The sequence below is a fragment of the Pieris napi genome, chromosome 21 (genome assembly GCF_905475465.1).
Source record: "Pieris napi chromosome 21, ilPieNapi1.2, whole genome shotgun sequence".
NCBI classification, from domain to species: Eukaryota; Metazoa; Arthropoda; class Insecta; order Lepidoptera; family Pieridae; genus Pieris; species Pieris napi.
This window is the reverse complement of record NC_062254.1, coordinates 66,426-93,452: the sequence shown is the minus strand read 5'-3', so window position 1 is coordinate 93,452 and position 27,027 is coordinate 66,426. Positions and strand designations below refer to the sequence as shown.

At 34.0% G+C, this 27,027-nt stretch overlaps 1 protein-coding gene across 2 annotated transcripts; it reads right to left on the bottom strand.

Annotated features, from left to right (window-relative positions):
* Positions 1–1,974: 1,974 nt before the first annotated feature.
* Positions 1,975–26,012, bottom strand: LOC125060491 (neuropeptide FF receptor 1-like). 2 transcript variants are annotated; one of them, XM_047665435.1, is made up of 8 exons: positions 24,736–26,012; positions 13,082–13,224; positions 12,090–12,316; positions 5,657–5,762; positions 4,503–4,600; positions 3,154–3,322; positions 2,632–2,753; positions 1,975–2,527 (listed from the first exon to the last, which is right to left on the bottom strand). In XM_047665435.1, exons 1-8 carry the CDS (start codon positions 24,981–24,983, stop codon positions 2,336–2,338), a joined length of 1,305 nt encoding a protein of 434 aa, XP_047521391.1. In that variant the 5' UTR covers positions 24,984–26,012; the 3' UTR covers positions 1,975–2,335. The 2 variants fall into 2 exon arrangements, with proteins under 2 accessions (XP_047521391.1, XP_047521392.1); XM_047665436.1 differs by having other exon boundaries at positions 2,363–2,527; positions 2,661–2,753.
* Between the last annotated feature and the right edge of the window lie 1,015 nt (positions 26,013–27,027).

The window sequence follows — 27,027 nt, the reverse complement described above, 5'->3', positions numbered from 1 at the left end:
CCCGCGAATAACTTTAGGAGTAGGTTCTACGGTAGAAGACGAACGTAGCGTGGCGTAGACCTTACTACGCCATGCTGGTGCAGTGTTACGGTGCGTCGTGATCGAAGTTTCGAGAAAATATTAGATGTGTGCCTTCAATGTGATGATGACGTTTATTATTTAAGTTAATGAAACCAGAAGATCTGACAAAGATAAGTTCTCTAAGGGTTTCGACCATGACTGTCATATACGTTTAATAGCTCCATGGATTTATATTCTGTATAACCATTAAAGCTCGGCCTCAAACGACCTCTATAAACGTAAGTCTCTCGTAAAGCGACTATAGAGAACAACATCTGGGAAAAATACTGAACTTCCTTGTTTTAGTTGTAGTGTCAATAAAAAATATATATGTATGTATAAACTCATAACTTAAATTGTTTTTTAATCACTTACACTTATATTTTAGTGTCTTTAATTCACAATAACTTTCTTGTTGCATATAAGTTTCTGTTTAAATAAAGAAGTACTGTGATTCAGATATGCAATTTATATTTATTTCATTGCGATGTAACGGTATAACACCGTAAAAAGCCTTTTAGACGTGAGCTTTTTATAAAGTCCACGGCATCTATGAGAAGCGAAATTTCTCGCCCCATTTTGTCATACATCTGTACTCCATAATTCATACTTTGACATATTTCCAGAAGAGGTCGCTGATATACGTTCCTGTAACGAAAGAATGTTCGAATTATATTGCGTTACGTAGATTGTATAAATTCTGATTTAAAAGGATGAATAAATTCTTCTTTAATTTAAATTCTTTATTATTATACTACCTATAAGTTGAAGTTTTGTACGAGCCAAGGCTGTACATTTTTCTCACTCAGGATTCCTAAGTATTAAAGCGTAGCGATTACCCAATTCGTCAGAGTTACACCCCGAGAGTATAGCCAGACGTAGGCATTCTCTTCAACTGTTACTTTGCATCCATTCGTTACATATCAATTAACATTTCATTATTTCGCATATATTCTATTGTTTTACGCGAGTGGTTAATATAGAGTAAAACTAAAATCCTCTATTATTTAAAGCACCCCGATGAATCAGGAACCGTACAGTCAGTGGCGTAGCAAATAATGTACAAACAAAAAAATCGCTAGCATAAAAATTTATTTTTCAGGGATTCCTATTATATTCCACTAGCTCAGCTGCAGCACTATGTAGAATTCGGGGATTCCCAGAAAAGAGCCTGCCGCTGTCATGGGGATTCCCCGTTCCATACTCCGGATCTTTGACGTCTCAGTTGCAACATTTCTCATTTGTTTCGTGAAGTGTGTTGTGTTTGGTTGGCGTGAATTGTTAAACGTGTATTATTCTGTAGTGATAGATAATATACTCTAGATTTTTTAAAGTTTATTGTAGAATGGGATTTTACAGAATCTCTTCCAAATCTTATGATTGCACTGAAATTGTTCATGACGGTTTGCGTGTGAGAGCAGTTTCAGTAAATTAAAATTAATAAAAAATTATTTGTGGGCAAAAATGACCCAATCGCGGCTTTAAGCAATCTTGGTATATTAGCCACTGCGTACGATTTTAATGGCTAACCTAAGATTTTTTAGATTAAATTAATTTAATTTTATGCTTATATTTTTATATTGCTACAGACAAAACGTAACTGGGAAACCACAGGCTCATTAAAAACTGTTTTTCAACATCATAACAGCCTGGGACATAGGAGTTTATGTAGTCAATTTATGGCAAAATATTCCTATTTATTTTTCTTTTTTCGAGCCCCTACTTTTTATTTGGTATTATTTTCAAAGTTACGCAACTGTAATATAATAATAAACATAGTTAGTTATATTGTTTTTTAAGCTAAACGAAAAGGTTGGTGAAAGTATCCTTGGTGTAAGTAATTTTTTTAGGTAATAATAACAAAATATTTATTTTCGTACATATTTATTAATTTAAATAAAATAATATCTCACTGGCAAATAAAGCTATACACGAAGTGACTAGAAATATTGACTTTAATTATAAAATTAAAGTAATATCTTGGTATTAAAACGTTATAAGTTTACTTATTTAATTTGAATAAATATTCGACTATTTATACATTTGTTTTGATTGTATCAGAGAAAATTAATGAATAAATTGTCTTAAGCTCTTACACACATACATCGAGAAGTATTTTGAATATTTACAAAAATTACTATCGGTAATAACACACATAATCAATCTCTGAATTCAAAAATATTTCTTACAATTCTTAAAGTAACATAATATGAAAATATTCTCTTTTACGAATATACTATGAAAGTGCATTGGATGTGGTCAACTCAATTGTCGTTTACAAGTAATGTGGCTTATTGTGGTCTTTCCCCGAAGGGTCTTTCACGGAGGCCGCCCAATTAACCCTGGCGCAGTGGACGTTGGGTGCTGCAGCGGGAGGAGGAAGGCGGTTCGCGGTGCTACTTCGAAATGTCCCCGTGGTGGCTGTACGCATGCTAGACGTGTTGGACTTTTGACGCAGCCCGTGCATCTGAAATTTTGATAGCAACGGATTATTGAGTGAAAGCTGAGATTGAGATAATAAGGAAACTTGCAGCTTAACTTAAGATTCACCCATAAGTATCTTTAACTTACATGGAAGTGAGTACTAGAGTGTATGTTACCGGGGTCGTGACAGAGCAGCTTGCGCAATGACCGCCGAAAATTACGCGTCATCAGGCAGTAAACAATTGGGTTGATGGCTGAATTCGCGTGACCTGAAAATATGCTATTTAAAAAAAGATTTCATGGAGACCGCCATTACGTTTGAAATTTGTTATTCGCGGCTCTATATAGCAAAACTGCCCGATCATCTGACGATTAAGTGTATCGCACTATGTTGAATGTTCATATATTTGTCTGGGCTTCCTACAGTGCCAATACTTTTTAGTTAGTCCAGACGATCTTGTGTTATATATGGTAGAGGCAATATTTTGTGTGATTTTGTTCCCGAATCTTCAACACAAAATATAATTGACAAATGAAAACGTAATTTTGTAACTCAAAGCTGGACACAGAAAAAATTTAGACAATATGCTCATCTACTTTGCAAATTAACCTCTTTATTCCTTCTTATTAAATTTACATTTAAACTTATATAGAGAAAAGCTTTGCAACCTGCTAATAAGGTGTAGGGCATGAGTGGCGCGACTGCATCCGGCTGCACGGCGTTGATGTCTACCAACAGCTGCAGGATGTTGTAAGGCAGCCAGCACATCGCGAACAGCACAGCTAGGAGCAGCAGAATCCACGCGACGCGCTTCCGCTCGCGCACCAGACGAATGCGCTAAAATCAAATGCACTATTTATGATACGAGAGAAATATATCTAAAAGTAAACAATTTTGACTCAATAGGTAAATAATATTACAAATTAAACGTCATTCATTATTAAATAGTATTGACGTAAGTGCCCCTTGTTTGTGAACGTCGAGATACGCGGTTATTTTAGATTCCGAGTGATCTGGTTGTAAGTAGTTTATTGGCTTTAAACGAGATATTGCATGTTATTGTTATTGAGAATACCAGCAATAAACATTTTAGAAGTATGAGATTCCTGCTATTTAGTTTTCTTCGGCGGAAGTACTAAGAGTGAATCTATTGGTAATGGGTACGTTATGAATTTATTTTCAAATACATTTTGTATTCACTTAAATGTTGCTGATAATTGACGTAAAAAACAAACTGACGCAGTTCATTATACGAGAGGCTCCGCACTGCGATAGACATAAAAAGTAACAAGAGCTTTGTTGTCATACTACCACTAATGAGGTTTTATTTCAATCATCGTTAAGACAATTAGGCTGCATATTAAACTTGAATTATTAGTTGTATTTGAAGTAAATAATAAGATTTTCTAGATTTGTTCTAAACCACAAATTCAATTTACCGTTGAACAGGAGATTTATGCGCTCACTGATGCACAAAGTCCGAGACTCTCCTCGTCAGCGATTTTTAATAAATTGAATTTGCATTTACGAAATGTCATCTAGAGCGCGAGCGAAATCTATTGAATAATTCCGCGGTTCACATATAACCCACAGTGACTGAATATAATGAATACTATAATATTATTTGACCTAGAATAGACATCACGATAAGAAAAGTAACAATTATGTTTCTATAGCATTAATACGCATAATATTTAATCTAAATATAATTAAACGTATCTAATAAAACGTTGCCAGAAGACAAAGGTTGCTTATGTTTATTGCCTCGGGTGAAGGTTGGTTGCGTCGGGACCACACTGATAGTGTTACCACCAACTATTTATTACCTAGCCATCACATATTCATGAGCAAGTATTAAAGTTACGCTAAAACTACTTTGTTGCTAAAATTACATACTCTGAATTACGATATACTCTAGTATCTTTATTTCGTACTTTCTAGAATCGATTACTTTATTTTCTTTTTAGTAGTTTTTATATCTTGCTATGTCACTTACAATATGAATTTGAATGAATACCTGCTGACTGTTAGCGCTGCCGGCGCCCTGGTCGAACGGAGGAAGAACTGAGCAGAGGCGCCTGCCCATTAGAGAGTACGATATCACCACTATACAACCTGCACAAAAGTTATTAACAATTCAAACGACATTCAAGCACAATAATCGTTGAATAGATGAAATGCTTACACAAAAACTTTTGCATAATATAATTGAAACTTTCCACGAAATTCAATTCAGCTTTTGTTGAATTTAACGCTTCTAAGACAATGAATCTACTTTTCAGTTTAAGTTTTTAAGTACAACGACGTCTGTATTAATTATGATAGTTTTACGAGGGGATCGGATAGAAACGCCGTAAAACTCTTCAAAAATTTAATTTTAATGTAATCAAAACAGAATTTCCACCACCACATTCAGCAATACATGAAGCACTGACACTAAACACTTCACACTTTCACATTACTTGATGGTCTTCCCTATTCGCTTCTTTTATCTCTTCGTTGGAATCGACCTCTAAACCAAATTGAGCTTCCATTCAAGAACTGAGAATCTCAAATGAAATGTTAACAGCTCAGCTCGACCTTTCGCTTTTTCGCGACCTTAGCTCTGCTAGCTCTGTCTGAATTGGCTTTGCGTCGCTTTTAATGTGTGATTGTCAATTGACAGGTCGTGTATCTAGATCTTTACGGGCAGGAACTGTACCTCTCTACAATTCAAGAATGATCGTGCTCTTTATCTCTTTTGTGATCTTAGGCTGTATCCTTCCTTCCTTGTCGTAAAGCGTTCTAGAATGGTTGGAGTGGCCTCCAGGAGGTTCTGATCTTACCTCTCTTTCCCATATCATTCCTTGTCCCAATCCTAGGAAGCTTACTCTAGAATGTTTCTTCATGAAAGAGGTATCAGCAGCCCTGAAAATGCCTCAAAACGGGTTTCCTTAAAACTGAAAACAGTTTTTGTGTGTGATAGATCTTATCTTGTAACTTGGGACGAAAAATCGAGAAACTTTTCATCAATGCCCCGTCCCGTCTTTGTAACTTGTCTTTGCAACAATGCAATGGTTTAAAACTAAATGCAGACATTTTTTCCGACGAACTTTGGATCCACAAGAAATTTTTAGTAGATTCTATTTGTTTAAATGATTACCAAGCACAATCATGAGGAAGGGTACTGACCGGGAATAGCGTAAACGAGAACGAAACTAAAGGTGCCGTAAAGCTCCTTGCGAATTGAGTCCGGCCACTTCTCCGTGCAGAACTCCACGTTGCGTTCGACCCAGTACTGAGGACATTTAAAATCATATTTATCAAATTATTTATATAAATAATATTATGAAACCATATATAAAACAAAAAGATGTTTATTTTACTATATAATAAACAAAACAAGTAACGATTAAAAGAACAGATCATGTATACAATAAAATTAACTTATCGTAAATGGCTATAAGCCATCTCGTATTTATACGGAGGGACATGCCATTTAAAATAACTGTTATCGGCTTGACTCTAGTTACAGTTGACAGTGGCTAATCGGAAATGATATTATTATTTAATTACCGTCGAGTGAGTGAGTGAGGTTGGGTCTACTCCCTTCGCCCTACAAACTATTCACATCGATTATAGAGAAGGCAATCGATGGCCCGCTTGAAAAATAGCAGTCGATTGAAGAAACCAGATTTCAGTAAGGTTTCAGTTCAATTGTTACATATCGATAAGTGTCGTGAGTATCAAAAAGCGTTATAGAGCAAGATCCCAGGGCCGCCAGACATCACGTATTTTCTGACGGATGAAATGTGGACGATTGGGTAGTGTTAGTATGTACTATGATCGTATGCCTACCTGCTAGCTTGGTCAAACGGCCAATTTCCAGGTATCAGGTAATCAAGGTACACAAAAACATTACTTACTTCACGTAAATTCTCATGGCTGATTTTTATATATGTTTTCGAGTGTATAGTTAAAAATAAATTGTCAATACTCCCAGACACTTTCCGTCGGCCATATTGCTTAACAGACGCTTTAAGGGTCTCAAAATAATTAGTCAACTTCACGTAAATTCTGACGCTCCATTTTTATATATGTTCATCCGACAACTATTTTAAAAGCTTTGACAAGAAGACAGACCGATCCAAGGGGCCAATCATCCCCTAAACTAAATTTTAATATCTCTATGAGTGAGAGAGCATTATCTACGCGCATGAGACTGAGTGAGACCGACTGCGCTGTTAAAGCCATGAAAATTACTTGAACAGATATTTTATTATTTTTAGAACTTTTGTTGACCAGTAAATTGTAGCAACAAAAATAAGAAAAAAATTGACACATAATAAATAATACTAAAGTTAGCCGACATTTTTTTTTTTCAATTTATTAATTAGAACTAAAAAATATTTTTTAAAAATACCACTTATATTTAAATAGCAGCAATTTTTTAAATTAATTATTTATTGGAAATTTGGAAACAAAGTGGAAAAATATTAATTCTTCAATATTTCTTAACAGTGGCTTTTAATCTTCATTATCATCAAATATCAATCTTGAAATTGAATATCTAAATCGTGATCGTCATCATCAGCATTATCCTTATTTTCTTCCTCTGTAAAAAACAAGTTAAACAATGAAGGTCTGAAAAAACTAAAAAGATACAAATAATATGAGAAACGAAAATAATTTACCTGATTGTTCTTCCAGAATCCAGCGACTCACTGACAAAACCCGGTAATTGATCTCCATCGAACCAATGAAAATCATATTTACCATCTTGTAGTGTCCAGCCATTGTTTTCGGGGTTGAAAATATTTATTATCTTCATACTTGCATTGTTCCAAAGCTAGCCCGTCGAAACTGTTGCCAAAGCTCACTTTTACAAGGTGGTAAGTTACAGGCATCGAAGTTTCTTAAATTCTTTCGATTGAATTCTTCATTTATATCAGATATCATGTATGTAAATGATAAACAACTGTAGTCTGGCAGCATCTACATCAATTATTCCAGGAAAATTGTAAACATCACAGATAAATTTTTGTATTATGTTGAATACACGTTCTTCTTCATCTACATCACCAACAAAATCCAACGTACCAAAACGGTGAAATGCTTTGTTGGTACTCTTCATTTTTCTTCAAAATATTAAACGGCTTTTGCTTGCCCTTTTTGAATAGTAATAATTTTTCAAGTAATTTTCATGGCTTTAACAGCGCAGTCGGTCTCACTCAGTCTCATGCGCGTAGATAATGCTCTCTCACTCATAGAGATATTAAAATTTAGTTTAGGGGATGATTGGCCCCTTGGATCGGTCTGTCTTCTTGTCAAAGCTTTTAAAATAGTTGTCGGATGAACATATATAAAAATGGAGCGTCAGAATTTACGTGAAGTTGACTAATTATTTTGAGACCCTTAAAGCGTCTGTTAAGCAATATGGCCGACGGAAAGTGTCTGGGAGTATTGACAATTTATTTTTAACTATACACTCGAAAACATATATAAAAATCAGCCATGAGAATTTACGTGAAGTAAGTAATGTTTTTGTGTACCTTAATTACCTGATACCTGGAAATTGGCCGTTTGACCAAGCTAGCAGGTAGGCATACGATCATAGTACATACTTACACTACCCAATCGTCCACATTTCATCCGTCAGAAAATACGTGATGTCTGGCGGCCCTGGGATCTTGGACCATTAGACACAATTCATCATTCAGCAATATGGTCTGCTGTCAAATCACAGGAAGTAGAGCTAAATATAATGCAGTAATTAAATACTAGTAAAGCATGGTAGAATCAGAAAATACTGGAGCACTCACAAGAATAAGGCAACAGAGACTACTCTCAGCAGTCCTAGAGCCAGTATCTAGAGGGCTCGCTTGGACTTAAATAAAATGAGGAAGCACCTATCCTACTATTTAAATTAACAGATTAAAGTAAAAATGCAAATCGAGTGAGAAGCATAAAACAAACATATCAAGGAGGTATGTAAAGAAGCAAGATGGACACCAGAATTAGAAACAATACGAAAGCGATAAACTGATGAATCAATGTAAAGTCCAATTGTTATAGGATATGTACATAATAATAAACAATTATTGTAAATAATCTTTCGGATTTAATTTTAAATGCATGAAATAATACTAATATACTACGGCATATAAATAATTTAAATTAGTGTTTCACATGATTTTTGGTTATTCGTACATAAACCCAAATAAATAATAATAGCTGACTTATTGTTGTAACGATATTGGTTTAACAGAGAGACTCTTTATTGCGAAGCTCAAAAATATGCCTGAACTGTTGATAGTTCAAATAAAATCTGAGTATTTTCTATAGAGCAAGTGTTGTAAGCCTCATAAATCAATCCGTTAACAATTGAAGTGCTCGAAGCTCGTATTAAATAAATCCATTCATCATTGCGAACATTTCCTATTTCCTTACAATTTGTAGTTGTTATTGACTCGTTAATTTTTTTTTTTGAGGTTTCAGGAGGAGACAGGCATCATCACATGGAGTGGTAATTAAATGGACGACCTCAATTATTATTACGCAACTTTTCTAAATAATTATTCACAATTCATTGCCAAAAATAACCATTTATTTAATGTAATAATTGATAAAATTTTAATGACCTAATAATATATACATTGTATATCAATGTCAATAAAAATATTAAAAACAGACACTTCTATAGTTTCGTCTCTTACATGATGTGAACATACAAATGATAAAGTCTATTAAAGCAAAAACTTTGTTAGAATATATTCATGTGTAATGTTCAAGACCATAAAAACAAAAAAACGTGTGTGTACACGCGTTAGAAGTTATACTTCTTTGGCGTAACAAGAAGTTTTAGTCTACGTTTGTAGAAAAAACGACACTAACAATAGAAAAAACTAAAATGTTCACTATACATAATTTCAGGGTGTCGGTTTTCTGTGACGGTGTGCGCGCGCATCGTAAAAATTTACTCTTATCATTTTTTGTCGCCACCATGTGTTTTATAGCAACTAGACATTAAGTCTGCCCTTGTCTAGGGCAGTTTCTTAGTTATAAAACTATCAAGCTACTTCATACTAGAGCTTGCCCTTGCAACATATGGAGATAACAATATAATGAGGTATTCGGCCCGTCACGTGACTCACACGGGCCGAGGGGCGTGAGCAGTCCACGGGCTGCGGTCACTGATAGAGCCGCTTGAGGGATTACCTGATGAAGACCGACATTCCTTTAATTAACAAGCAACAACAATAATTTATAAAACGCCTTTGTTCTGAACGTGTCAATATCATTTCTCTGCAGTCATTCACGAGGCAGTTCACTCGAAAGAGTACACAAATTAATCTCTGCTACTTGAATTTCAATTGTTTATTTGGGTACAATATTTTGTGAAGTTTTCGCTTTGAGATCCCTTTAATGAGACGGCTCGGGTCTAGTTATTTATTCCTCGAGTAATGCTTTTATCGTGGAATTGAAGTTTTATTATAATTTTAAACGCTTCTTCTTCATAAAATATTTTATACTATTATTATCTTTTAACTACATTTTAAAATTACACGAATTATAATCCTGTATTATATATACATATGTATGTATAAAGGGAAATATAATGAATCTGCCTATTATGTGTGTGTGTTTGCAAATTATTAATATCTTTCATAAAGGAATTCACCATTATATTTTTTCAAATGGCATGCGTCTTTAAGTAAATAGCACTATTGTTTATAACTTAATTAGGATCCGAGGCTTAGTGACATAGCATATAGCTCGGTAGCAGATCGGGCGGTTCAGGAAACGATCTTATTCAACATTATATTCATAATACTAGAAGGGAGATCACTTCCTTATCTATTACATATTATAGAAGCGATAAGGCATACAAGCAGGCATTGGATCTGTGTTTAATATGTTATAATTAGTGAATACAACCGAAGTTGTAAACTCATTACAACGATTAAGCTTGAATATTGATGTTATATATCAAGTTAAAAGCACTCTGTTTCGTGAATTCAATTCGTTCAGTATATAATTAATTAATTCCAAGAACTTGAAAACAAATAAGTTTTAACCAATTAAATTATTCCACGAGCCACACATTCAAACTCTCAGATTCTTAAATAATGTCTTTAAGTTCATATCATCGCCAGTTCATTAATAACTAACTTCCAATTGATTCCGAAACCAGTACTTTAATATAACATTAATCAAGCTACACTTTTGTAATGAATTAATCGTAATGGAAACAATAGAATCCTTTGACATCCTTCAGGCTTCCAATTTAAAGTTCCCCACTTCATTACTTTAATTTAAGTCAATTTAATTTGTATTTTATTTTATTAAAGAATACTTAAATATGTCTCTCTTTTTTTTTTTTTTTTTAAAGACAATTCACACCAATTGACCTAGTCCCATGCTAAGCTGGTGAAGCTTGTGTTATGGGTACTAGGCAACGGATATACATACATATTATAGATAGATAGACATATAAATACATATTTTTAAACACCCAAGACCTAAGCACAACACCAAATGCTCATCACATCGATGTTCGTCTCAGCCGGGGATCGAACCCAGGACCCATGGATTCGCAGTCAGGGGTACTAACCACTAGACCAATGAGTCGTCAATTTGAGTTGTTTATTCTTCCGATTTTAACTTAAGCTAACAATACTAAAGATAAAGCAATTCCTTATAAAGCTGGGCTCGTAGAGATATCAACTTACTCTCGACAAACACAATCACAGCCCCACGGGGACGGATTTTATGTCTGTGCTAAAATGAAAGATATACAAAAACTAACTTGTAACATTTATATTAATCACTATAATTATTTGAAGTTCAATTGTATTCTTGGCATTTCAGGTCTCGAGTTAAATTTTATTTCGGAGCTTTATTATTATAGCGGTATTTACTTATTAGAGTTTTTTCATATAATTACTTATTAATGCTTATGTTTCAACATTCCTTAACCTTATTCAGGTTAGTATAAACTGACAATGTACAAAAATAAATAAGTTTGATTTGACATCTTACTGTCACTCATTGTTTTCGTCAACGTAAAGTCTTCAGTAAAACTACGTATATTATTGTACAACACCACAAAGAAAATACCTTTATATAAATCCTTAAAAGAAATATTTTTCTCTTTGTTTTCTATTATATACACTATTTGTTTGGATTTTACAATTGTCTTAGTAATAAATTGTAGATTACTCATGTGTCGCAGAGTCTCGGGAGACGGAGAATGGACCTTAAGCGTTTTATCACGAATAAAGATGGCCAACAGATGTCTTGCACCCAGTCTCGAGTCGAGGGGCGCTCTTTATTTAATTACCTCACAAAGACGTCTCTGAAATCGAAACTTAACTTAATAGAAAAATCTTTTGTCGATAAGAATTGAATATTTATTAAATTTCCAATTATTTTAAAGGCTACATATGTTTTATTGCAAAAGTTTATAATGATTTGAACTTTTTTAATACCATAAAATGGTTGTATTTTAAAGGCCCGGAAAGCGCTTTTAATATGGCATTTCCAAATACATAGTTCGATTAGTAAATAGCTATTACCTTCAACAGGACCAGAGTCGAACAGGACATATAGTATGTAGAATTACCGAAGCGTTACGTGTGGTGAGCAGGACGGGCACGGTCTCCCGTTGTACGGCAGCAACGGCGAGCAATGGCGCAAATATAGCTAGCGACACCATCCACAGCGCCACCAGCAATGCGCACGCGCCTCGTCGTGACGGTAGCCAAGCCGCACGAACAGATTGCGTCACCGCCAAATACCGGTCCACAGACATCGCTGTTATCGTGAAGACCGAAGATGAAACTGCCACGCCTATTTAAGAAACTTAAGATTATAAAAATGTTAGGATGTGATGTGTTTTCCCGAGTGAGTGAATTATGAAGATTTACCATCTTTCATTTAATACTAAATAATCTTTGTGTAGCACTACATTAGCAATGAGGCATAAGATTTTTTCGTTTGTAAAATATATCATCAAAAGAACATTGCTTACTACTTTTACAATTGTAAAAATAACTGTGTAAGTACTTTAGTATTGATGTTCTAAATCAGTTTTATGGGTGATGCGTTGCGCTTAGAAATGGGTTGTAATAAACGTTAAAAGATTGTGAAAAATAACTGAACAAGAATAAAACTTAATTTGTCCGGGTGGCTCGGTTTACCCTTGGTGAGTCGTGACTTCTTAGAATTTTAATCTAAACTTAAATTTTCCTTTCAAGATTCAATTCATTTTTAAATAATTATTTCGAGGGTTAATTTTAGCTTTCTAGCGTTTTAAACTTTGAAAACGTCGCCAACAGAGTTACACTTTTAAAATTACGTTTCAGATATTTCACCGAGTACGATAAATTGCCGGCATTAAGACAATACAGCTGTGTCCTGTAATAAAAAGGTTTTTATGAATCGCAGGCTCTATATGAATCGAGAAGGCAAGTTTTGATAAAATACTATTATGGCTTAGTTTACATGTATGGAAATATCACTACTTGAATGGTTTTATAAACATACCTCCACAAACTAATGTGTGATTCTTAAGCGACCGATTTTGAGGTTTTAATGTTTGTTTGACATATTTACCTTGCAGAAAATTTACAGTCTTGCACATAAGCTCTCCGAAAGGCCAAAGCAGCGTCACAGACTTGGAAATCTGCACCGGCATACAGAACAGAGTCACCAACAGATCCGCCACCGAAAGGTTCACCAGAAATATATTCGTCACGCTGAAATAAATGTACAAAAATTAGCACGATGGTATTATTAAAACATTATATTTAAGCACTCAAGAAATTGAAACCCGATTCACGTCGAGTTAGGCGTAATTGAAAAATAACGAGTTTTCATTGGTGGCACTTATAGACTTCGTTCCTTTAAATATAATCAATCGTTTAAACTGAACTATGCTATGTTAAAATATGAATTCGAGTATGTAATTCGCGTGATATTGATTTAATCAGAGTTTGATGTTTAATATCAATAAAATTTAATTTTTCGGATGTTTAATTGCTTTAAGACAACACAGCTAAGATATTTTATAATTAATATATATCAAGTATTAAGCCGCAACGAAATACGCTCCCAGTCGATTCACGAGACGCCCCAATTAAGTAAGAAAGCCTTAAAATATGAAGGGAATATACAAGAGAGGTTTATCGCTCAATCAATTGGGAAATTAACGAAGTCAGCCGGGGAATAGCTCCGAGAGCGTCACGCTCAATAGATATAATTAACGTTTCTTTTCAATCTCTGCTCTCTTACAATTATATAATTACACTAAATCAAATATTTCTCACATGTACTTTAAGAGACAATGTATGTACTACGACATACGACAATTGCTGAGTAACTTACAAAAGCGTTTGATGCCCTTTAAGCAGGCGCTGCGATCTTTTCTTGAAATCCCATAGTTCCCAAATAGTTGTAATGCAATAAAACTAGACTTTACAAGTCCATGTAAAGTAAATTATGTATGTGCCCTAATGAGATAAACAAATAGCAGCTCAAGAGTAAACTGGCTAATTGGCCAGTAAATACAGACGACTCGCAGGGCACGGTCTTCTTCAGTTCAAAGTGAACTCACTCACATTTACATTCGCCCTTGTAACGTTGTCGTTACTGCATACCTATTAATTTTAAAATATAAAACTGGTTATAATTATGGAAAAGACAAATTACTTTACTTAGAAACTAAAGATATAGAGAAAAAAAAAATACAATCAATACAAACCGAAACGAAAACATTACTCAAACAGAGAGAAAGAATTCTTATAGGTAACATAATGTACACTGACCAAACCCTCTTAGGGCCAACCCTATATATAGATCATCAATTAGATAATGTCATAACATAAATGTGACCTGACGAGGCAGGCAATTGAGTATTTAAATTATTTTTATTTAGCAATCACGCTAGCTGCTAAATGCTGATAAGTGTGTTGGATAGTGTTTAGGATTAGAAAAAACCATGTAATTTATTTTAAAATGGTCAGGATTCCCAGAGAATTTTATTCCTCCTCCAGTCCATTCCATGGCACCACCCTGTATGGGATTACTTTTTACGGTGTTTAGTTTTTGTGAATGACCTCGATGATGCTTGTTTTCGTTTTAAATAAATATATAATAATTAATGTGTTGAACATTATAATAGAAATAAAATTGAAAGGGTTTTCGAACCGTCCATCATATTTTCGTGTTCCTAATTCTGACCGTTTTTGTTGCTCTCCGTTGTACATTTTGAATAAGTGAGATATCTTTCTTGAAATGGAGGTCCCAGGTGAAAAAAGCATATTCAACCAGTGGCCGTATATAACTTTAAAATAGAATTAAAAAGGTGCTTAGTAATAGTGTGGAAATCGCTCTTATTACCATAATATCCATCAATCGACCAAGATCTCTTTATGTGTTTACATGTTTATGTTGTCGTTGTTCAAGGGTTTTCTCACCCATATCATGAGTTCGATTATGGGAATATTGTTAACTGTATTGAGAGAATTGTATTATTCCTTCTACGACCTTTCGGTGGCGCGTCTCCTCACCTTACATTAATAATTTAAACCTACGCCTAGTAAAAAGCTTGCGCAATGACGCAACAAATATAATTATCAACCTTGGTTACAATAATAAAAAAAAAATTACAAAGCATACCTCGCAAAATGACAATAAAATCGTAGTTTACCGTAACGTCAACAACAGCTACGAATAAATTTCTAGGATCACGTCCCAATTTCAATTGAAGCATCTTGCTTTTAGTCTAAAATGATTAAAATGTAATATTTTCTGTGGTTTATGCACCGAATTAAAGTTTGGACCTGGACATAACCTCAAACCAGCGTGTTATTAAATTAATCTTTTTTTTTTCAATTTCACTTCGAGTGTTTTTCAACAAGCGACCTTTAATGGTCTATGTAACTGTAAGTGATCACGTAATATCTTCAGCCTGTTCGCTAATTATTCTAAATTGGAATAGTTAGTAGCCCGATTCCTTTCGAAGCTAAAGGGTCGCCGCAAGTGGGCGATGCCTCGTCCCCTCAGGTCATCCGTCACCTTCAATCAGTCTCCGCAAACAAGTGTGACAGTGTATACCCAACGTTGCGTTACGTTAATCCATTGTCTCTAGTTGTCATCTTTGTTGAGTAAAATATTTAGTGGAATATTTTATATATTGTAAAATGCATTGCTACACAATTTACCGAGACGGACTAATAACAAATTCTATAAAATGTTTTTTTTTTAGTTTATAAGTGGCCCGAGAAAGAGATCTGGTGGTCCCTATACTTTAAGGTTCTATATTCAGAAGACACAAACGTACTTATAATGTCATGTAGCTTGGGAATAAAAAAGTCCGCACTTACTAAAAGTGGTATTTCATTAACGGCCATTAATATGTTTTAATTTGAAAAAAAAAACAATAAAGTGCAGTACATTGTTTTCCTCTCAGTTGACAGAGTTTGATAATAATACTTTAAATCATAACTCATGCTAAAAGAAAACTATGGCTGCATCATTATACGACGATTAACTACTACCCACAATTTTTATGAAAGTTTGTTACCTATTCGTTCCGGGTCACAAGACAGTCTCTGCAGTTTCCCCGAGTTGCTATTGCGCCCTTCGCTCTCGTGGAGCAGAAACACTGCACTGACTATTATTAAATGCGAATAAAAAAATGTCTAGAGTGTTGTGAGTTATTTTCTGCGTCCAAAATCAATTAAAACTTAAGACTGGATTATGGGCTTGTCGTCGCGAATTTAAAACCCCTCTTTGAACTATAAATTTGAGCAAAAATCTACTTCCTTAGGTAAAGCCGACGCACGATATCTTCGACTATGAAGCATTATAAAGTCATGGAAACATTGATATTGCGGATATGGATATATGAACCTCTAGCATTTGGTCAATAGTTCCAGTATTCCACGGTTTTATTCGGCTTTATTTTTTAAGAAGATTTTAGAATTTTATATCATTAGCTTTTCTCCAAACACTTCTCGATTTTTTTGCAATTTCTGTGTATTTCACCGTTAAAGATGTATCTTTGATTTATAATCTTCTAGATTTATCTAATATCAGTGCCTAATATTGACACTAAAATATAGTAGTTTACATATAATAAATGCGGCCTAAAAGAATTTGTCTTAACTAATAATTTCTCAATAATATTATTGTTTTTGGTATCACAGTATGTCAGTGTAATAAACTAATTAACATTTCATACGTTCAATTCTCCGAGAAGTACAATCAATACAAATAAGAAATATTTCTATGTATTTTTAGTTTTTTTCTGTGTTGACTGTAGGCGAACGTTCCATCTCGATATTTATATAATAATAAACGACTTTATAATATTAATAAATACTGCTTATGAACATACCCTGCTAAACTTGTATGATATTTGACTGGTAATGAGTATTAAACACCTTGTGTGCACACAAGTTGTCCATTACCATAATGACTATTCTGTGCTTAGGCACACCTCCCTCTGACTTCACTTATAACTAATACAGAGTCCAGTTACTAGATTGAAGTTAACCATTACTCCAGAATATTGCAGACCATGTCTAAAACCACTTACGTCGTTATCGCATATAAACAGACTTTAACCATACTAAGTTGGAATAATATTTTGATTCTTCATATCCTAGACCACATTTTCATATTGTTGGGTAAATTCAGCATACTCAATAATTAATTCTAACTTAACATGTAGCTGTTGAATATATTCGTGCATCACGTAACGCGATACAATTGGAAATGGGGTTATACATTTTAGAGTATCATTAGACTGATGTTGAAAAGCGTTGTCAGAGAATTTAAACTAATCCGTAACTAATTGGAATATCAATTAAAATCCGCATCAATTTTGGACAAGCAGATAATTTAATATTGAAGAATGACGAGGGATTCGGTTACGTTTCCGTACAGACCTCCGGGGTATTTAGAAAATCACATCCATAAGAGACGGGTTCGATTAGTCGATCAAAATCATTAGATTACTATGAAAACACTCAAACCAAAAAACTCGATGCCATTACACTATATTTGTTTCTATTATGATATGTTATATTTAAGGACCACACTATTGTATTAGGTTAGCCTGTAAAGATAGTGATGTGGAGAAAATAAATAAATAAAATAAATATTGCCAAGGTTTCTCTACGGAAAAGTTTACGTATGTGTTAGATAAATGTAATAATGAAAATTAAAAAACCGCTATAATAGTTATTACTGCTCGATATTTTACTTTTTAAAAGATAAAAAATACCGAGAAAATACAACACTAATCCGGAACGAAACTGCTGACACCTAAAGCTTCACATTTTGAAGCTTTAGGAGGGTGTTCGGATTAAAGGTAGATACCGCGACATTTTGCTTTACATGTGTACCTTTTCATAATAAAAATCTTCTACAAAGCTACTTCTTATTCGAAATCTAAGCTAACAAGTTTAAGTAAATTTTATTAACGTAAAAAACCGCCTAGAACTCCTGTTCATAGAATTTTGAGTGATAATCCTTCTTAAGTAGTCTAAGCTAATAATCTCGCTCATTTTTCTTGCCAGAGGTCTAAAGGTCTGCCGTCTGACAAAACCATTGGCACCTGCTTCTCATCTCGCAACTTACTTAAAGCGATACTGTGTTAAGTAATCCAATGTCGTCGAATTAGGTGTCGTCCCACCATTCTTTAATCGACCATATAGTACACACTTTATTATATTTTGTAAGTAATCTGTCACCTGCTAAACTGATTTTTGAAATATTTTACCCAGCTGACATGAATACCAAATCCCAAAAACTATTATGTTCTTTATCGTATCAACCTTTTACAATACAAACCGACCTTACTATTTCAAGAGTTTATTAGAAAATTAAATTTATAATAATCGCCAGCCGCCAGAGGTCCCAGCATGTGTGAACTTTTTCATTACGAGCTGCGTCATCATCAATCAATCAATTATACGCTATAAAGAAAATTCGACAGTTACGATCAGATCGCTCTACAGTCTCTGAGAAGTTTTCGGTCGTCGATGGACCAAATTTTATTTTTCCTTTCCTCTCTGACCTCTTAGGACAGTATTTGTAAGGACTACTACGAGTAGAGACTTACATCGTCATAAAAGATATTATGACCTTTATTCTCTCGAATATCTTGTTCCGATTCCCAAACCTTTTGGAAACTTGGAAACAATCATATTATTATCTTTTGTTTCCAGTAAACGATTAATTATTCATTGAATACTTAGACTTGGGACTTAGGTCAGTTGGAGAACAATTGATATTATTTAGCAACGAAAATAATAATGATTAAAATACGTTTTGAACCCGAGCCATACATCCAAATATAGGCAACATCTAAACAATAAAAATCATTCCGCCATTGCTTATAAGCATTGTGACTTCGATATCTCAAATAATACAATAAATTCTAAAATTAAATTGTATTTAGTAACTGAACTAATATTTACAAGTTGCCATTTGATCTCTTAATATAATAGGATACTATCTCCTAGTAAGAAGACAAACAGTAGTGATTATTAACATTGAATGTATGTTTCATCATACATTCATTCAGTGGTACCAGCCCTGCGATTCTGTAACTCACTTTTCGAACTCACACAGCGGTTTTCGCATCGTCGGTCGCTCTCAAATCAGTCGTGAAGCAGTCATTTTATGATTTGGCATTCTGAAAAGGTGGGAGCTTGTAGTTTATTGTTTATTAGAATGCCAAATCATAAAATGACTGCTTCACGACTGATTTCAGAGCGACCGCCGATGCGAAAACCGCCGTGTGAGTTCGAAAAGTGAGTTACAGAATCGCAGGGCAGTTCGCTGTCATACAATTTAGTCATTTTAGAGACGTAAAGTTAAAGTATCTTTGAACCGGAGGCAACTTTGAGTTTGTATTAATTATACAACAATTACAACTGTTTGTACCGATGAACTTTACAATACTGATTAATTTACTGCCTCATAACTTTGTGATAGCTTGAGACTCAGGAGCTTTATAATTTCCTAATTTGTGGTACTCTATTCTGATTGTGCACTTGCACCTTATAAATAAAATGAGCGTGGGCGGGCAGTTGCGAATGCTAACAACTCTATCACAATCATCCCTGATGGTTATAGTTTGAGAAATGGTACGGCCTTTATATGCTAAGCCATTGAATCATACAATATGTCTGTAACAAAGAATTCGGTATTATCTTCCCGCACAAATTTTTATTTAATTATAATATAAATAATGGTAATTTTAAAAAGTAATAATTTTATTTCCAGTACTTCGTAGTACTGATAATGAATTTAAATGTGCGAAATCTTTCCCAATGAAAATAAAATAGACGAATTAATGCTACTTACTTGGAATACATTTTGGACATTGAAAGTACTAGAAAGAAGTTTATGTCTAGAGTGAGTAGCCCAGATAACGTAAATGTATGTAGTTTTTTTACAGCACCCAGTGTCTTACAATTTAAGATATAGAAAAATCTTACAGGAGCAGAGATTAAATCTATAAATTATACCCACTAGTACAATAGTTTATTACTACCTACTTTGTAAGTATGTACTTCATCTGTACCGTATTGTACTGTAACGTTCGATATCTTAAATAGACATAAGACTAAGTTAGAAGGTGCATAGACCAAATTAAGGAAACAGCAGGTGGTACATGGCAGTGCAGACAGGAATGGCGGAATTAGCAAGAGGCCTTTGCTAAAAAAGAGCACACAAATACCTAAAAAGAATGAGATAGAAATATAAATGTAAACTATCTGAAATAAGGCTATTATTATTATTAAAACCATATCTTACGACTTTTGTCCTTTTCGCTGGAAACGACAAAACATTTCAGACTTTAGTATAGATTTGAAGAGCTTCGCCAAAAGATACTCGGTTTATATTATATTATGTAACCTAAGATAGACTACAACAAGTTAGGTTTATTGATTTATAAGTCTAAAATGTAAAGCAACATGGTCGACATACTTATGCATATCTGCTATGCTTAGATTATTCCGCTTACGGCGCGACAAACGTGATGGCTTCATCACAGATGGTGCATTAATAAAATAATAGCGAGTTAGTCGCTTTATTCTGACATAAAAATTAACGGCGATATAAAAAGTAATGTGTTACGGCGCCATATTTTTGGATCTGCTATATTATGGACTATTATTTGCGTTTAATACTCTCTCGTACATCACACGTCACAATCGCTCAATGAATGTTCACAACGCCGACACGAGCTCGACTATACGGCTTTGATACTTCGCGATTTAAGAATTATTTTATATATACAAATGAAAGTAAGGAATACCCTAAATATCTGCTGATTCTAATCTAATTCTAAATAATCTCGAAGGACACGAGATACCAACACATTACATTGTCATTATTTATGCACACAATCTCATGAATACTATAATACTCTAATAGACTAAACGCTGAATGAAAACAACGTTTCAATCGAAGTAGGATATAGGTTATTCTTTTCTTTATAAAAACTTCTTGAAGCTTTTATAGTTAGCTCTTAAGTTAATGATGTTCATTGAAATCAACTTTGTCCGTGAACTGCTGCACTCGAGCAAATAAAAACGAGGCTTTTCGAGAAGCAAAGCTTCAAACTACCAACAAATTAACTGTGCTTCACTGACGAACAATTTTTACAAATAACCAGTACATACTGCTTCAAGAAAAATTAAGACTTAATATTTATATTTGTATCAAAGTTTAGTACCTATTAAATTTTTACGTAAAAATTAAAAACTGGACATTCCATCGAACGTTAAATACTTCTGAGTACTTTTCACATTTATACTCTTAAGTTCCGAGTTGATCGACGAATCCTTTATTGTAATATTATGTTTTTATGTAAATCACTTCATTTAAATTTACAAAGTTCGGAAACAACTCATAGTAATTAACTAAACTAAAAGGACTAAACAGTCAGGCCATCTTGTGATTTGCGTGTGCCTGTGACATTCATTAGCTAATGCTAAAAATTTACGACATTTTAATTAGTTGTTACTCGATTGATTTTCATGACCTCAGCCCTCATACACCTCCGCCTTTCGTTGCCTAAAATTTGTTCACTGAAACAATTTATAAATTGATTCCGCCGTTATTAGTAAATATGGAATACTGTTTTATACACACCAACTTTTCTTTTCATCAACGCGAATCAATATGTCAATCAATATAGTACCTGTCTTCAGATAACCTTAATTTAGAAGTGGTTACGTAAGTCATTTAGTTAATTTGGTTACGTTTACTTACGTGCTTTAAAGTTATTTTTAAGTGAATTGAGGACTGCCTGTCACAGTTTTTCTGCAAAGGCTTGAATGTGTTGTCTCGATTTTATTCTTGTATATAGAATATAGATATATGTATAATTTAAAATATGATATCAGACTGTTTATTGGTTTTTCAAGCAGTTTCAGAGTAAACTCAGAGTACCTAGTACAATTTTCAGGAAATCCATTTTCAGTCATTTCCAGGACTATGATGGAATGAACGAAAGGGAATTACATTTTTTTGCGTGTAATTAGATTCCTTAAAAAAATAATTAATTTTGCTGAGCCCTTGGACCACGACTTTTTAATCCGACTAACTAGCACACAATATTGGCTGCAAGCAAATTATTGTAGACAAGAGGCATTGGAATCGAAAGCAGCTGGTGATCAGATGTGCCTAGAAAACGCAGGTAAACGCGGAATAGGAGGATCGGCGGGTCCCGCCACCTGCGGCGTGTACAGGCCCTAATTATAAATTATTACATATATTGTATATAGGCGATAGATTTACTTCATTGTAATTTTGGAATTTATATCAATAACGTTCTATAAATAAGAATGGCTTAAAAACACAAAGACTGTGCCTGAACAAATTCAGAGCTCGATCTCAACAAATTTTCAGCCAGGTCTTACCCGCCTTGTCTATTCCATCTGAGTCCTCTGTAAGCCCCTTATTATCAATTCAGTGCCCCGGGCGCCTCTACTCTCTATTATGATATTCTTCTGCCAATATTCGAATAGGTAAAAAATACATTCTGTCTTCGTGTGTTTGGGATGAGATTAAAAAATAATCGCTTTTTTAAAATTTTGTTTCTTACATTTATTATATCCAATTAATTTGTATAAACGCAACTAGGATGTTCATGTATTATTTTCATTCAATCCATACATAATCTGGTTACAGTACTATACAAGGATTAATATTTTATCTGATCAGATGAATAATAATGTATTTATAACGTAGGTTCTTTACCAATAGCAAATAAAAATAAACATACTCAACGATTTATTAGTTTAAGACGTTCTGAGATGCTTTTGGCTCTTGCAGTGATAAACAAAGACGGTTCTGAGGACTACTTTGGCTCTAGGGCCGGTCCCACGTCGGTATTATTATACTGCACTGGATACATTTTATGTATACTACAACTGATACTGTGTGATATAATCCACCAGACCTATTTTAATTATTGATGTTCACTTATTTAAATAATACCATTACCATATATTTTAATAAATTATATTTAAAGTAATCGATGGAATAGAAGTTTCTGAATAAATTGTAAGCCCTAGAGGGCGGCTGCATCGTGTCAGGGCGTTGCGTTGCAACAATAGCGCACATCGCTCATTCGTTGTGTTTACGTTACGCTTTTATCATTCAAAATAAGGTACCCGTGACCATACATATGTTTTCTTTATGTCTCTCTATCTATTATTTTTCAATTATTAATTAAAATAAAATATACAGTGTATATTTGTATATGTTAAACTGATTGTAGGCATACCTAGCCACAAATACCCAAAGACACGCCAACAACTCATCCGTACGATGTTCATTAAGCCCAGTCAAGTGGAAAAGTCGATACCTGTATTATTTGCTCAATTGACAAATCACCTGACGACAGACAGATATCTCGGCATATCAAGAACCAAATCAAGAGGAGCCAGCCATGTTTTTTTCTATATTTAGCATTTCCATTATAATTTTTAAGGTATATTATTAATTATTATGCATTTAAAATGTTTACTACATACTTACGTGATTAATAATATAAATGTATATTTGTACGGAAATTAAATATCCGTTTATAAAAACGTTTATAGCTTGAATCGAAAAATTGTGGTGGTCTAATTTCCTCGAGAGGTTCCTTTGAGGTAGAACTACAAAGAGCGTCCGTGAATCAGGTACATGTGTACGTGTCAGTCGTTACCCCACTCTATAATATAATATTATGAGAGTAGGAAATCGAATGAAATAATATTTCCCCCATATACATTTGATTCTAAAAGGGCATATAATTAATATATGCGGTATCTACCAGGTTTAATTAACATCCGTCACTATGTGCCCTCATATATTTCATCTTTCCTCTACTAATAATTATTAGATTATTTCCATAGCTAACAATCGTTTTTCAAATAAATATAAAATCAAGTACGAAACTTTAAAATGTTATCCCCAACTAGTATGTGACAACATTATATTGAAGTTAAGAACATTAAAAAAAGCGTGAGAATTAAAAAAAAATATATAATAGAAGGTTGTTCAAAGCAACTTGAAAAGTTAAAGTAATCATTAGCCATCGTTCAGTTTAATTGGTTTAATAAGTAATGGTGCGAATTAATTTCACTGCCTTGAAAAATAAACAAAGAAGTAAAAGATGTTATTCAAAAAAAGATTTTCGCTACAAATAGCGGCGTCTGTTTTATTGGGCAATTCCATTAGCTCAGTAAAATGCATCGTAAAACTCATCTATTAAAATATATGAAAAACATTAAAAGCTGACCACGTGTACCAATCTTAGCCTTACTGGCACCATGTTTTATTTCATTTCAATGATTGTTGTTATCGAAGATTTAGGTACAGGCTGACTGCGAACACCCATTTCGTTATTTCACTTCGTGATCATAATACCTATTAGACGATAGTACGAATAGATAGACCGAAATATTTTAAAATAAAGAGACTTGAGCATCGAAGCTGGATTGCAGATAGGCTGTTGTTGATTGTTCGAATAGAACCTTACCTGCGTGTTCCAAGAGCTAATTCGAGAGCAACAGTTGGTGCCTGCGTCCGTGGTAAAGCTTAATAAAGTTTATTAAGCGCAAGCTTAGTTACGTCAGCCTGTAGTTGAGTCTGCACCTATTCCTTCTAGTGCAAAGTCTGTTTAAATACGTATAGGTGCATATCTGTTTTCTGATCTAAATTAAATAAATAATTATCGAGTAACTGACCTCCGCATGTATTGAAACTTGATGACGATAAAAATTAGCAGCGTGTTGGCGCCGAGTGAAGCGACGAGAACCACTACGTACAGTATGATGACGAGCACGTCCGGCTGATGGAACACGTCCAGCTCTAACCCCGCCTCCATCCCGTCGATCCCCATCACTCCACCCGCGACACCCGAAACCTGTGTCACTTCTTGCATCCCTCCCGTCGCCCAAACATCAGAAGAGTTCAAACGTTGTCCCTGCTCCATCACATAAGCTCGATTGCTTCACCAGATTAGTTTTTGTTCACTTCGATCATTGAGTCCACAATATGAAGAAATTAGTAATGATATAATCGAGTGATCTTGAGAAAACGAAATTACACGTTTAAATATATGTATAGATAAAAGCTCTTGGAACAAATAGCATCAATGCTGCGATGTGAAAGTATAGGACTTTATCCTCTACGGACGAGGTTTCAATGGCTAATCTCATTCCCGCTTACAACTCTTTTCAAACTATTCAAACAGCAAATTTTTATGATCGATTGCAAGAGCATGAGTTTGTTTCTTAGTAACTCAATATGCAACAAATATTTAATCATTTCAATTTTACATTTAAACGTTCTTTTAAGTTAATTTGTTAAAAATATTATGTTCTGAGATTTAATATCGTTAGAATTATGTACAGAATTTCACTGTCATGTAAATAAACAATTTAATATAAAATGTTTATATTATTGAGGCATACAAATGTCTAAATACACGCTTATAAAAGTATTGTTAACATAAGAGCAGACGAGTAAAAATGATTACATACCAAATAATTGATAATTACACAAATTATTTTATTTTATGAAAATTTGGATATACTTTGTAACAAGGTGATTGATTTTGTCATTTTATCACTTCAATAATGTTTTTGTGTATCAACGAATTGTACCTGAATTTCTTGCGCAGCTAATTTATTGTTTAGCTAATTTTTAGTTCTAGCATTACTAGAAGGCAGGGATAGGAATTTTAAGAAAATTTTAAAGCTGAATTTGTAAAAATTATAATGTGGCAAATTTTTCAGGTTGAGTATGTAATCTATCTAAATTTTATTTAAGAAATATTCATCGACTAACTCTATAAATATATACACTTTATTTTAGATACAAAAATAGTTAAGTTTTCTTATATTTAAAAACGGTAAATGTATGGATAGTTATTACTTTATACCGGGAAGATTAAATCGTAAAGTGTGGAGAGCGATGGAATATGACGCGCACAACTAACTCGACCACCCTGCGCTACGCTCTCGCGATAACTAAATCTAAAACACTGGCCGCAGGCCGACTGCCGAGTGCCGAGTGCCGCGGCCGTGGACACCGCGCCGTGACCGCCTGATTCATATTCCTAGGGCCGGTTTCACCTAATTAAAAAGTTTACGGGCTATCAATTTCGTATTTAGGTTTCACCAGAAAAAAAAAACATCGATGATGGACTTATAGCCGGATGGTCGGTATACTTAAAGCTTCAGATAAGCGATTACGATTTATCTAGTTTGTATAAACCAGTCAATGTCATACCTTATATTAGAAGAGAACGCGTTATAGTTGGGGCTGTAATAGTATTAAAACGTCCTATACTATGATGCTGCAATCTCATCTCAAACAATCTGCCGAAATTAAGTTGACTCACCACAAACACGCACAGTATCAAATACTGACCATGTCTTTTTTTTTATTGATTGCGTGACAGTTGTTTGTAATATCTTGCTGTAAATGTTTTAGCCGTTTTATTTTATAAAGTCCACTTCATCTCGCATGCCAGAAAATAAGAGCAAAGTATTTTTTAAAAAAACATTTGCCTTTTTTTTTCAGGTGTGTAGTAAAAATTAAATACAAAGACAATTAATCACATAATTATGAAACACATAAATCATTGCTACGGAATCTAATTGAAAGATTGGCAACCTCGCCTAGGCATCGGGGCGTAGGAAAGATTTTTAAAGCGATAGCTCGCGGCCGTTTTCTAAACATCCATCGTGAAAATGTGTAATCACCACGAGAGTTACGGCTTTTCCATAGGAATGATTCGTCTTTTTATTTTAATTACCATTGGTAGTAGGTAGATTGATCTTATAAAAATTTGTTAAGTACGGCTAGTGAAACACAACACAAATGAAAGCTCAGACGCAATATACTTATTGTATATTAAACAAAAGCGAGAGTGGGACCGATAGGTACAATATTAGAATTTAAGTCATCTCCGGCACAGTTCCCGCTCTGTAACTGATTCCACTGTCAGCACATTGTTGTACCTATTGTGT